At 38.6% G+C, this 14,105-nt stretch overlaps 1 protein-coding gene across 1 annotated transcript in view; it reads left to right on the plus strand.

Moving 5' to 3' along the window:
• LOC123518808 (probable very-long-chain enoyl-CoA reductase art-1) overlaps nt 1-13,074 on the plus strand; it is a 14,903-nt gene extending 1,829 nt beyond the window's left edge. The window contains exons 2-8 of the mRNA XM_045279822.1: nt 68-199; nt 7,560-7,619; nt 8,831-8,936; nt 9,393-9,606; nt 10,824-11,040; nt 11,813-12,005; nt 12,588-13,074. Of these exons, the coding sequence (XP_045135757.1) occupies nt 194-199; nt 7,560-7,619; nt 8,831-8,936; nt 9,393-9,606; nt 10,824-11,040; nt 11,813-12,005; nt 12,588-12,712 (921 nt within the window). The 5' untranslated portion in view covers nt 68-193 and the 3' untranslated portion in view covers nt 12,713-13,074. The remainder of the gene's footprint in view (nt 1-67; nt 200-7,559; nt 7,620-8,830; nt 8,937-9,392; nt 9,607-10,823; nt 11,041-11,812; nt 12,006-12,587) is intronic.
• The last annotated feature ends 1,031 nt before the right edge of the window (nt 13,075-14,105 follow it).

Here is a 14,105-nt window from a genome sequence, read left to right on the forward strand (position 1 = left end):
AGGTGTTCTTGATGCTCTCTATTTCTTCAACATTCTTCCCATCAGAATTTCTTTATCTTTTTTATAGGGTTGCGTCGTGCAGTCTGGGCTCTTCCTTCGCCACCCGCCAGTCATCCCGCGCCGCGTCGTCTGCTCTGCAGCTCAGTGAAGGGTTCAGACCGTTCAGTGAGGAGGACGCCAGCCAGGTGACAACATGGAGGTAGGCGTGCCCATTAACACTCCTTACCATCTCTCCTGCTTACAGATCTCATTACTAATCAACATGCATGCACAAGGTTCCACTGATGTTACACAGGACAAATGGACCAAGGTTTTACCTCGTAGTTCATGTGTTATTTGTGCTTTTAACTTGCCGTGTGTGATCAGGCCCCGGTTTTTTCTTCTAACCTTAATGTAATACACTTAATGATGGATTATAACCAGTATTGAGTTGTGTGCCTCTATTTGGATTAATCAGTGAGTGAATGGGGCAGAATGTGCATTTAGGACTTATTTTATGGTGTATTTAAAGAGGATGTACATACCTGATTCTCGTGTCACTCAACGCCGTGTTTTGTGAGGTGTTGTGGCTGTAGAGTGAGGTGTTGTGGCTTCAGAGTGACGTGTTGTGGTTGTAGAGTGAGGTGTTGTAGCTGTAGAGTGACGTGGTTTGGCTGCATAGTAAGGCGTGGCCATGGTACAAAAAAGTTATTGTGCCATGGGCGTGGCTGTAGAGAAGGCAACCTTTTGCATACTGGCGAGTCGTACATGTTGAAGTACATCATTATGGCCTTGCCTTTTTCTATAGAAAATCTCCCTCAATTTCACAAATTACTTATATGCACATACAGTCCAGTGTTGGTGGACCAGTGTCTTATTTTAACCCTAAAACTAACCTAATCTAATTTATACATAATCTAAGTCCATTTTTGGCATGGTGGGTTGATTTTCAAGTGTCAATATGAGTCAGTAATAGCCAAGCGCCCCAAAAATACTTAATAGACGTGAAGTTTAGTGAGTATACAACCACAAAATGCGGTTGAGTCATGCCCTACTAACAAGGACTGATAGTAAACATTAACCCTTATTTTGTCATAGTCTTTGTATCCATTGTTTACCCCAGCTCTGCATGTGACTGTATTATTACTGTTAATGGTTGTATTGCTCCTTCAACCTATACACTGTGTATAACTATAGCCCTTCACAGGAGGTACAGCATTTCTAGCCCCCATTTTACTGTGTTGAAAATTGATATTATGTTTATTTTATGTAGGGGGTCAAGGGGATGTTTAGTCTGCAGGTTACGCAGTGTTAGGCTAGTTTATATTATGGGGATGTGTGTCAAGGATTGAGAGTATTAAGAGTATTAGCTATAACTACAAGTTTACCCTTATTGTGTTTTGGGTCATGTTTTACAAGTGCGATAACTGAGGATGCTGGATAAGTATATACATTCTATCATATTTATCTCAAAGCACAGCAGATTCTATCAACATCAGAAAGTTCCTTCACCAGACAGTAACAGTAACAATATATAGTTTTCTGAAATGAAGAAGTGGTTATGCTATCTCTTAGCTATAGTAGAACTCATCCGTAGCTACCCACAAGGTGTGGCTCCTCTTGGGTGCGACGTTGCCACTGCTATACCAGTACCTTCTTCAAAGAAAACGGAGTGATGATCGTTCTCTACTTCACTAAAAGAAGTCAGAAGAGACCCAAATACCTATGCAGCTATATAGTACATTAAATGCAATAAAGATTCTGGTTATATACATGAAAATGAGACAAATAATTTACATATTTGTCAAATAAGTGCACATACGAGTAGAAACAGAGTAATATATTGAGTGGTTCCTTGCTTGAGTTAGAGGTAAGAGTATTGCCCGATTTGCTTTCTCTTGCAAGAAATATCTATTAAGGCGGAATATGAATTCCTTGGTCTGGCTGCGCAAGACAGTGTATGACGGGGAAGCGTCAGGGGGTCCTTCCATGGTAGTGACCAGAGGAAGAGTGAAGCGACACGTGCGTGGCGACCTGACTCACCCCCAACCTCCCCGGGAATTTCCACCTGGGTCGTGAGTGGCAACGTCGCCTGACCTGATATGACACATCACCGTCCATGTATATGAACTAGCTTAATTTATTTTCGTATATGACAATTATTTATATCATCAACCACTTAATTAAGGTTCCTGAATGTTCTGAGAACGTTTTTTTTGATAATGCTATGATTACAGGACAGTGAGTAGTTTGTTTTTATTGGAGATTTGGCATAGTCTCACGGCAGACATGGCCAACGCCCTATGGGTAGGTACGGATGAGTTTTAGTAGTGTATAGTCTGGTTACATAACATGATTACTTCACTGAGCATACATACACATCACCAGTACTTACAGTCTTGTTCTCACCTGTCAAGCTTACCTGTTTCCTACCGTAGAGAGAGAGAGAGAATATGTTTTATCTTTATTATTTATTTATTTTTTTTACCATTCATTAATATGAATATAAGTAAATTAATTATATTTTTGCTTTATTTTTCTTCTTCTTCTTCTTCTTCTTCTTCTTCTTCTTCAACTTTCCTCTGTGACAACATTGAAAGGTGCTAAGATTTGAGTAAATAAGCCTGTGACGTGTATCTCTCTCTCTCTCTCTCTCTCTCTCTCTCTCTCTCTCTCTCTCTCTCTCTCTCTCTCTCTCTCTCTCTCTCTCTCTCTCTCTCTCCACAGTTGTTTTTATTTTTATTTTATTTATCTATTTTTTTCTGTCCTCAACCACATCCTGGTCAGTGTTTCTTATAGTTTTTTTTTTGTTCTTTTTTGGCAATGACTTTTTTTTCTCATTGTTTGGTATTTTGTTTCAGTTTCCTGTTTTTTCTTTTCTTTCTTCTTTTTCTATTTCTTCTTCATGTTCTTTTTCTTTATCTTCTTCTTCTTCTTCTTCTTCTTCTTCTTCTTCTTCTTCTTCTTCTTCTTCTTCTTCTTCTTCTTCTTCTTCTTCTTCTTCTTCTTCTTCTTCTTCTTCTTCTTCTTCTTCTTCTTCTTCTTCTCCTCCTCCTCCTCCTCCTTCTTCTTCTTTTTTTTTCCTCCTCCTCATCCTCCTCTTGTTCCTCTTCCTCCTCCTCCTCCTTCCTTCCTTCCCTTCCCTTCCTCCTCCTCCTCCTCCTCCTCCTCCTCCTCCTCCTCCTCCTCCTCCTCCTCCTCCTCCTTCTTGTTTGATATAAGAAGTTTAAGAAAATTGAATAAACCTGAAACTTCAGTAACGAAAATAATACCTGAGAAAAAGCCTTGAAGTTGCTATAGATGTTAATACTACACCTTATATTTCAATACTACCTACTATTGTCATTTGCAATATAAAATCTCATATAGCTACAGTACATATTGTTTTGCAAGTTTATTTCCAAGGTGGTGGTATTTGAGGATGCTGTAGTCATGACATTGTGTACAGTAAAAAGTGTGATGAGTAGTGATAGAGAAGAGAGAGAAGAGGGAGAGGGAAACAAACACGCTGCATGACTTGTGTGTTTTGATGCTTGCCGAGTTGCCGAGGTAGTGATGAAATGACCTTCACTAGTTATTCTGCCATGATTCTGCATTACATAAGGAACAGTGTTAGGAAGGGAAGTCAGGTTTATTTATTTATTTTTTTATATGTAAGAGTATGTAAGAGGAGAAAACTGGCCAAGGGCTACATGAAACAAAAAAAAAAAGGCCCACTAAGTTGCCAGTTCCCTTGCATTTCCGAGAGCCCCAAAAGAGGGGTAAATGTCTTGAAACTTTCCTCTTAAATGAAGTCAAGTCATAGGAAGTAGGAAATGCAGGAGCAGGTCAGGAGTTCCAGAGTTTACCAGAGAAAGGTATGACTGATTGAGAGTACTGGTTAACTCTTGCTGCTTGTGCATTGAGAGACAGTGATGCAGGGTTTCATATTCATGTTCCTCTAAGGGAAGGCAAGTTACACATTTAAGAAGATAATACAGTGTTATTCATATTCCTCAAAGGGCAGAGAATTCAGGCTTTAGTCTGCTGTAGGTATGTATTAAGAGAACAGTGATGCAAAGTTTCATATTTATGTTCCTTAGAGGGAAGTCGAGCTTGTTCTGGATTGGCTACACATTAAAGAAGATAGTGCAGGGTTTCTTATTTAAATTTCTCTGAGGGCAGGGAAGTCATGCAACACTGAGGATAGATCACCACCAGGGCTGATATAAACAAATTCTTGCAATTCATGAAAAGTAGAGCAATGAATAGTTATGTTAAAGAAAATGCATACCTTTCTTAAACTCCTTTATTTTCATACAGTTCTGATACATATAGACTACTACTATGGGTCTTGAAGAGTAGAGAAATAAGAGGCATAGAACTTGTAAATAGGAAAATGTCAACAGAACCCTCTTAAATACCTTCACTTTCATACCGTTTAGGCTTAACTTCATTATACAGTATTTTTTATCGTAATGATTGATATTTATCATTGGCATTGAGGCTCAGGGGAGAATAAACACTTACATAGCAACAGCAGTCACTTGTGGAGGATGGACACTGTGTGATTTGGCAGGTTTTCAAGGTTGGAAGTGGTGTGTTATCATGTCAGTAGTTAATCAGTGGGAGATTCTTTAACCTTCAGTACTGGGAATCATTTTTACCTTGAGATTTGTGTACGATAAGACCATTTTATTGACATTAGGAAAGGTCTATGGAGATCAGAAGATAAAAGGGCAACAGTCTTCACCCTTCTAATCCCCCGCATAAGTTTGTGAAGCTGTATAGAATTGCCATATAGTAAGCAGAATGAAAATGTAAATGTGTCATGGTACTCAAGGGGTTAAGTTACAAGGCCTCTTTGAGATGTGAGGTGGGGTGTTATTATGTCACAGTAGTTGATCAATGGAAGTTCTCTGAGTAACCAAGCACCTTTGAGACATAGGTGTAGTGTTATGGCAGTAGGTAATCAGTGGAAGGTTCTTTTATTTACCAACCCCCTATTTAAGACATGAAGTGGATTGTTATCATGGTAATAGGAAATCAATGGGAAATCTTTTATTAGTTACTAGTTCTTATGAGGTGTGAGGTGGAGTGTTAGCATGTCAATAGTTATTGAATGAGTTATTTAAGTTACTAGTTCTTATGAGATGTGAGGTGGAGTGATGGCATGTCAATAGTTAATGAGTGAGTTCTTTAAGTTACTATTTCTTATGAGGTGTGAGGTGGAGTGTTTGCATGTCAGTAGTTAATCAGTGGAAGCTCTTTACACCATCCACTTTGAGATGTGAGGTTGGGTGTTATCATGTCACAATAGTTTAATCACAGGAGCCATTATCACATGGTCTCAGATATTGAGACTAACAGAGCTCAGTGATGGGAAGCAAAATAATGCCTTTGAAAGTTAAGCATATTATCTTTAGCATCTCATTTTGTGTATGTGTTCAATAGTTTTTTCCTTCCTTCTTTCCTTCCCGAGATATGATGGATGTAATGCAGGAAGAATTACAATCTCCTTTTCATATGTATCCACAGTACTCAGTATCTTTTCCTCCCCAGACTTAACATTACTATATGGAATGAGGATATGGTCTGTGTGGTAACTGGTGCTGACTTTTTCTTTTCTTGTTTTTTCTTCTTTTTTTTTTCATGGAGATGTTTATAGTTCACTTGACCTTAAAGATTTTTGCCTTTCTTTTTCTTTTTCTTTTTACTTTTTACTTTTTTTTTTTTTTTTTTTGTGTGTGTGTGTGTGTGTGTGTGTGTGTGTGTGAGAATGAACTGTTAATCACATTTGAGTAGACAAGAGTAACATACATGATAGGTAAAATGAATGGCAAGACTGTATTAGGGATATTGTCAGTATCAAGGCAGGAAGTAGCTAGGAAAAGTATGTGTGTGTGTGTGTGTGTGTGTGTGGAAGATGATGCACCTTCACAAAAAGTGGTCTGGAGGCTACTTTTTTACCAAGCTGTGAAGGAGAAAGCAGATGATTTTTCTAGGTCATCTGGAGGTTAGGCTTAGTAGGTAGGTAGAGAGAGAGAGAGAGAGAGAGAGAGAGAGAGAGTATGAGTGTAACAGATGATGATAATGAAAAAAAGAAGACAAATAGCAGACACTGAGTGGGGAAGAAAGTGGGCAAGAGGATGAACATTAAAGAAGTGTATATTGTCATTTTGAGACACTAGACGGCAGCTTGTCAAGTCTCACATTCACTCAGAGACCTGTTTGGGAAATCCTGTGTATTCTGAACCTTAACTCTGTGCTTACTGTCACTTGTTCCTCAGACCACCTCACTAATGCAGGAGTTAATCAGTAGCTTCACTCTAGTATCTCTTTCATGCAAAACTTTCTCTCTCTCTCTCTCTCTCTCTCTCTCTCTCTCTCTCTCTCTCTCTCTCTCTCTCTCTCTCTCTCTCTCTCTCTCTCTCTCTCTCTCTCTCTCTCTCTGCCTATAATGTCAACTGTTTCAAAAGAAGAATGGTAAGACATTTCAAGCTAAATTGGCTCACTCATTGGATTCTTTTCCTGATGTTTATTTCTTCAAGTGTAATTGTGAACAAGCATTTTTTTATTCAATTTATCTACTTATTAATTTATTTATTGTTTTTAGTGACATGCCAATGGTTAGATTTCCCGGCATGTAAAAGAAAAAGATATGCTGTATATTTAATGATCAATAACTACTTTTACTAACATTTGTACTGAATTCCATACCTTGGGCTATCTTCTTTTTTATATAAGAGGGACTTTGTCAAGGGCAACAAAATGACTGGAAAACATAAAGGCTTACTGAAGCTATCAATCCTCAAATAATACAGTCTGAATAGTAAATGATGATAAGTGTGTGTGTGTGTGTGTGTGTACTGTATTTACCTAGTTGTAGTTTTACAGGGCCTGGGCTTTATGCTCGTGTGGCCCCGTCTCCATATCTACACTTATCGGATTTTTCTTTGAAACTATGTACACTCGTTGCTGACACCACTTCTTCACTCAAACTGTTCCACGTCTCAACACATCTTTGTGGGAAACTATATTTTTTAACATCTCTCAGACATCTTCCCTTTCTCAGCTTTTTACTATGCAATCTTGTGCTTTGAATGTCATATTCTTCTCTCAGGATCAGTTTCTCATTATCCACTTGGTCCATTCTGTTGATCAATTTATAAACTTGTATCAGATCCCCTCTCTCCCTTCTCTGTTCCAGGGTTGGTAGATCCATAGCCTTTAGTCTCTTATATGTTATACCTTCAAATTCTGGAACCATTCTTGTAGCCATTTTTTGTAGTCTCTCCAACTTCCTTATGTGTTTCTTTTTATGGGGGTCCACACTACTCCTGCATATCCTGGGTCTTATTATAGTACTTATCAATTTCTTCATCATTTCATTGTCCAAGACTGTGTGTGTGTGTGTGTGTGTGTGTGTGTGTTGCATTAGTGGTCTGATATATAAATAGATACATGAGCAGAACTGTCTTGAAACCTCCTTCCTGTGTCACCATTACAAGCATAACTGTACAATGTATGCACTTGTGTCATTTGTATGTGGAGTGAAGTTTGGTGAGAACATGCTGTTAAAGTGTTGTGTCTTGTTTCAGATTCAGAAGCTGGACATCTACAATGCCAAGAGTGGCAAGTTTGTCACAACCCTGCAGGGGGTGAGTTGTTCCTCAGTCCTGGAGGAAATTATCTCTATATCTCCACATCACTTATCACCAAAGAGATCAAAGTTTAATTAGATTACAAAATGTTGATGTGTCATTTCTTTCTGCCCTTGGGATGTTGAGTGAAGGGAATATGTACTTGTATTCAAATGTTTTGCTGCATGTATTGGTTTAGCTACTGGTAAGTTTTATTAGAGATTTATAAAGGAAAATATATGTTTACATTTACTGTAATGAAGTAACTTATGGTTATATGCTGTCATGGTCAGAAGTCAAATACCATTCTTTCCTTACTTTCACTGTGTTATATTTTCCCTTAGTCTGGAGAGCTTTGATTGGTTCAGAATGTATCAGTTATCAGATTTTTCAAGGATTTTGGTAGCAGATCAGAGGACTTCAGATTGCAGAGAAAAGAGGCAGGCAGCTTTGTAGCAAAGACTTGCAGTCACTCACCACTCACTCAAAAGTACTTATGTATAGAGAAGATATGTAATTATGAGCAGCTTGTTTCGTTATGGGAATGTGCTGCTACTTTACTTTCTAGAGATGAGAATGGTTGCTCATGATATGAAGGCAAGTCATTCATCGATCCATTTGTTTAGTGGATTGATTTGTTTGATTAATAGGACATGAAATCTGTGTAGGGCTCTGTCATGCCTTGTTAATTATAATGTGTTGTTGATAGCCTTTCATGAAATCAGAGTCTTGGAGTTTGACACACATTGGACTCAAAAGAACATTCACACAAAAAGCCATAAAGTTCTGTGTAGTCTGAAGCGCACTAAAGGAAGACATAGATATCTGTGCTTGTTTTATTTGTACATATACATATCTACCTATACAAATTTAATACCTTCTTTGTTTATTGATATACATGGACAGCAGCATGTAGATAACAAAATTAAGGTATGGTAAATAAAAAATTCTGCCACTTTTTTCATGGTTGGTTATGAGTATTGAGTCTCTAGTGAGAGGTTCCTGCTCTGGCCTCCTGAAAGACACTTGTAACAAGGCATCTACATGTGTGCTTAAGCTTCTCAATTGCATTCACAAATATTCCCACACATCATCATCTATTAAAAACTATGAAAATGATAATGCTAAAAATAAAGGTTAGACTGGTGATTGTTATAAGTTTGTGTGTGTGTGATCCCAGTGATTGATTGACTGGAGCAGCTGACAATGGTTTGCCTCTTGGTCCACAGCTGAAGGGCTCCAGCACGGTGTTGGATGTGAAGAAGAGTCTCCACCAACAGAAGAAGGTGTTGTACCCAGAGCGGCAGGAGGTTAGGATGGAGCAGAGAGGGAAAGGTAAGTGTGGGTTGAATCTGTGTGGTGCTGACTCTATTCTTTCTGCTTCTCTTGACACATATTGCCTTGCCTTAGCTAATGTAGTGGTAGTGGAAACAAATCAGTTAATAATTTAGGAAAATCAATTGAATTAGGTAATAGGTGTAGCAACTAATATATCAATTTGCATCCTTAGAGAGTCTGTCTGCCAGTAATATTAATTTTCACTGATTGTGGCTTTAGCTGTCAAATGTGATCAGTTGAGGTAGATGATTGCCACTACTCTCGGATGGTGGCTGCTTCATCCAATCTTTCACATGTACATTTTAGAATAGTTTCTTTGTTTTTTTTTTTTTTTTTTTTTTTTTTTCCTGAACTAAAAGCTATGGTTAAGACAAGTGTGTTGATGAGGTGTGGCAGACATTGATTGACTGAAGGTGTTGAGAGCAGACAGAGATAATGGAGATGTGCCGGCAGGTCTGAAGGAGAGTGACACCCTGCAGCAGCTTGGCATCAAGACCAAGGACGACAGGCTGTACGTCAAGGACCTCGGCCCACAGATTGGCTGGACGACAGTATTCTTCGCTGAGTATGCCGGCCCGCTGGCGATCTACCTCTGGGTGTACCAGCGACCCTGGCTTTTCTATGGGGACAGGGCGGGTGATGCCCTTCCCACATCTCTTTGTACTCAGTAAGTTAAGCTTTTGTAGTCATGTAACATTTGACACAGTTATGTTGCTCCTACTTTTCAATTATTGTTTTTATGTGTGTTTAGTTGGACAAAGTTAGTGGTAGGGAAAAGTGTAGGTTGAAGCAGTGATGCCAACTTATAACATTCTGATGGTCTTTTTTAGCTTTTGTCAGAAAACATTTGAGAAAATAAAGTACAGGTACTCTCTTACATATGAGTGCATAATATTAGTTCATGGAAATGCAGTCATAGAGTGAAGGATTATTTAGCGAACTTAAGATTGAGTACAAAAAATATGAATGTGTTCTAAAATCTTTATATATATGCCACCTAAAAACCAATAAAACCATGAATTATTGTCTTTAGATACAGCTATTGCCTGAAGTAATAAGACACATGTTATATGAGTAAAATAGACACAAGAATAAAGTAATAACACAGAAGAAATAAAACTAATAATTGCAATTTGTCTCACTGTAGTGTCTAGTCTGTATGTCCCCATGAGGCTGGGGGACTCCTTGCCTTGTGCCTTGGTGGTAAGTGGCGAGGCAAATGGGCAAGTCTCTTAATGTGTAGCCCCTGTTCACCTAGCAGTAAATAGGTACGGGATGTAACTCGAGGGGTTGTGGCCTCACTTTCCCGGTGTGTGGTGTGTGTGATGTGGTCTTGGTCCTTTCTGAAGATCAGTCTATGAGCTCTGAAATCGATTCGTAATGGCGAAGACTAGCTGGGTGACCAGCAGACGACCGAGGTGAATTGGTGTGCCCTATGAGGCTAAGGTCCATTGTGACAGTGTGCATGATGTAATTTTCTTTTTATTAGCATTGTTGTTGTTATTATTATTATTATTATTATTATTATTATTGTTGTTATTATTATTATTATTATTATTATTATTATTATTATTATTACTATTATTAAATTCAAAGGTTTAGCTGGTAAGAGGTAGTAAAGAAGAGAGATCATAAAACTGGAATATTGTGTAATGGTGATTTGTATAGTGGAGAGTACCTGTAGTTGTGTTTTTCATCTTTGTTCCTAACACCACAAATTCCTTCCTTTATTTTCCTATTGACCACTATTATTATTATTTCTATTATTATTATTATTATTATTATTATTATTATTGTTATTTATTTATTTATTTATTTATTTATTTATTTTTTTTTAAGCTGTACTTTCGTACCTTAATGCCAGCCTGAACCTTTCCTTCACAGCATTGCTGCCGGCTGTTGGACCTTCCACTATGCCAAGCGTCTGCTGGAGACTCAATTCGTGCATCGGTTCTCTCACAGCACCATGCCACTCTTCAACCTCTTCAAGAACTGCTCCTATTATTGGGGCTTTACTGCCTATGTGGCTTACCATGTCAATCACCCACTCTTCACTCCACCCTCCACTACACAGCTGTATGTCTCCCTGGCTGTCTTCCTGGTCAGTATGTCTATAAGTATTGGATTTCATGTTGCATTTCAAGACTGATTAACAAGCTGGTAGCATCTTTATAAATTAATTCAGTCAAAGCCACCATAATCTTCCTTCTTTTATATTTATATGAGGACAGTGGTATCTTTATGTTTTGGTGGTATAAGAAAGAATGTTGTTTATGTATTCTTTTTATTTATTTATTTTATTTATTTTTTTAAATGTTGCACACTTATATTGCTGTGTTGAATTTGCAAAAAGCCACACACACACACACACACACACACACACACACACACACACACACACACACACACACACACACACACACACACACACACACACACACACACACACACACAGTGGTGAATAAGTGACATTTTACCTTATGATGTTTGTACACGGCCCGGTAGCTCAGTGGTTAGAGCGCTGGCTTCACAAGCCAGATGACCGGGGTTCGATTCCCCGGCCGGGTGGAGATATTTGGGTGTGTCTCCTTTCACGTGTAGCCCCTGTTCACCTAGCAGTGAGTAGGTACGGGATGTAAATCGAGGAGTTGTGACCTTGTTGTCCCGGTGTGTGGTGTGTGCCTGGTCTCAGACCTATCCCAAGATCGGAAATAATGAGCTCTGAGCTCGTTCCGTAAGGTAACGTCTGGCTGTCTCGTCAGAGACTGCAGCAGATCAAACAGTGAATTACACACACACACACCTTTATTTATCTGTAAATGTAGTATTTCTTTCATGTTCATTAATTTTGGATGTTTTTCTTTCAAACTCAGCTGTGTGAATTTGGAAACCTGAGCATACATTTGGCCCTGAGGAACCTGCGACCTCCTGGCTCAAAGGAGCGAAAGATCCCTTACCCAGATGGAAACCCAATGACGAAGTTGTTCAATAGTGTGTCTTGCCCCAACTACACATATGAATTTGGCTCTTGGCTGGCCTTCACCACCATGACACAGTGCTTGCCAGGTGAGACCTGTGGATGTAGCTTGAGTTTAAGGCTGGAGCTTTCCAGAGCTGCACTCTGCTTGAATATAATCACAAACCAGTTTTATAGTACGTATTGGTTATTGCAGCAATGAAGTCTTTGGATGATTCTTATATTCCAGAACTTCCAAGTCCACCCAACTAGATGCTGTTGTTCTTGCCTCATCTTGGAAGCTTTGTTTTTTGTTTATATTATTCATGACATGCATGTGTTGTCACAATAATCTAATGATTTGGTGAATAAGTGACATTTTTACCTTATGATGTTTGTACTTCATGTCTTGTATCATTGTTCAGTGGCATCAAAAATGGAATTGTTTATATCTTTCATTGTTATTTCTTTAGATTTAGCCTGTAGGAAGGATGCTTATTGCATATGAATATAAGTAGCACACTATTGGTACCCCACAGTGTGTAACAAAGTTCATATGGCACATGATATTGAACAGAACTTCTGAAATAAGACTTTATGAAAATGAGACATTTCTTCTGTGTTTCTTATATCATTGACAGTCAGATTCCAACAAAGCTTACTTAATATAATTGTGTTGTGTTTGTTTCCAGCGGGACTTTTTGCCCTTGCTGGGTTCTACCAGATGGCAGTGTGGGCATTGGGCAAACACCGTGCTTACAAGAAGGATTTCAAGAACTATCCCTCAAGGAAGGCCATTCTTCCCTTCCTTCTTTAAAGGAGCTGATAAAGGGATCAGAAGGATGAAGTACCTAATTAACTCTCAGAAGGAATAGTGTGATTGCTTGTATCAGGAAGGCAGGATTGGTGAATCTGCCCTGCTGTCACTTCAAACATAACCGGTAACTGAAGGAAAGATTGAGTGGCTGTAGTAAAATGCACCTATTGTCTTTTTTGTTAATGACATTTTTATGTGTGTGGAATTAAGTGAATGAATGAAAGAAGTGAATGAATTGATGTATGTTTAAAAGAAAGAAATGAAATAATTAAGAAAAAAAGCTTTATGTAACCTATGTATTCTCACACAAATTACTGATAAAACTTGTGATTGTCTCTTAAGAAATAAAATGTTCCCTGAAATCCAGTTTGTATTTAGAGTGAATGAATGTAATTGACATCATCCCACCATTTTTTTATGTAAGAGAAGAAATCTGGCCAAGGGCAACAAAAAGCTATTAAACAAAAAGGCCCACTTAAATACCTATCTCAAGCATGTCCGAGAGAGTTTGTCAAAATAATGGGATAAATATATCCTGAAACTCCTCTTAAATGAGATCATATCATAGGAGGATGGTAATATACAAGCAGGTAGGCAGCTCCCAGTGTTTACCAGAGAAAGAGATGAATGATTGAGGACTGGTTAATTCTTGCGTTAGAGATATAGACAGAATAGGCCGGGGTGAGAGCGAATCACGCACGCTTTGAGGTCCGAAGGGTCTCCAAGCGCACGCCGGGTTCGAATCCGGCCACGGTCCCAACCGGGTGTAGTCAGATTAAGAGGTATGTACTGTACGTGTACCTAAAGAAGATACCTACTTTAGCCCAAAAAATTTGTCTTGTGCGGCAAGGCCGTAGGAGGAAGGAAAGCATGCACGCTTTTTGGCACTGGATCTCAAATACTTTATCTGGCTGCCGGCTGGCTATTATACATTCCTCACAGTTTCAACAAATTCATCGTTCATTTCATCCACACCATTTAAGCTCTCATTCTCACGACAGCGGTGTTCCACAGTCCACACCCCTCAGTTATCTTGCACTAACTCGTGTATGAAGGGTCTGTTGGGCTGATATCCCAATCAGAGGAGCACAATTGTCATTATGAATGTTATATATATATATATATATATATATATATATATATATATATATATATATATATATATATATATATATATATATATATATATATATGACATATCATAAATCGTTAGGATATCAGATCCGTTAACCCTTGCACACGAGTTTGAGATTAACAGCTAGATGTGTGCGCTGTCATGTGCATCTGCTGTGGTGTCTCCCCAGAGAATTGGACCAGTTATTAAGTGCAATGGAAGAGTTCCTGGTACGGGCGTGGAGAGATCGTAGTTTGTAGATATGTTCTCTGTGTGGTG

The sequence above is a fragment of the Portunus trituberculatus genome, chromosome 44 (genome assembly GCF_017591435.1).
Source record: "Portunus trituberculatus isolate SZX2019 chromosome 44, ASM1759143v1, whole genome shotgun sequence".
NCBI lineage: Eukaryota > Metazoa > Arthropoda > Malacostraca > Decapoda > Portunidae > Portunus > Portunus trituberculatus.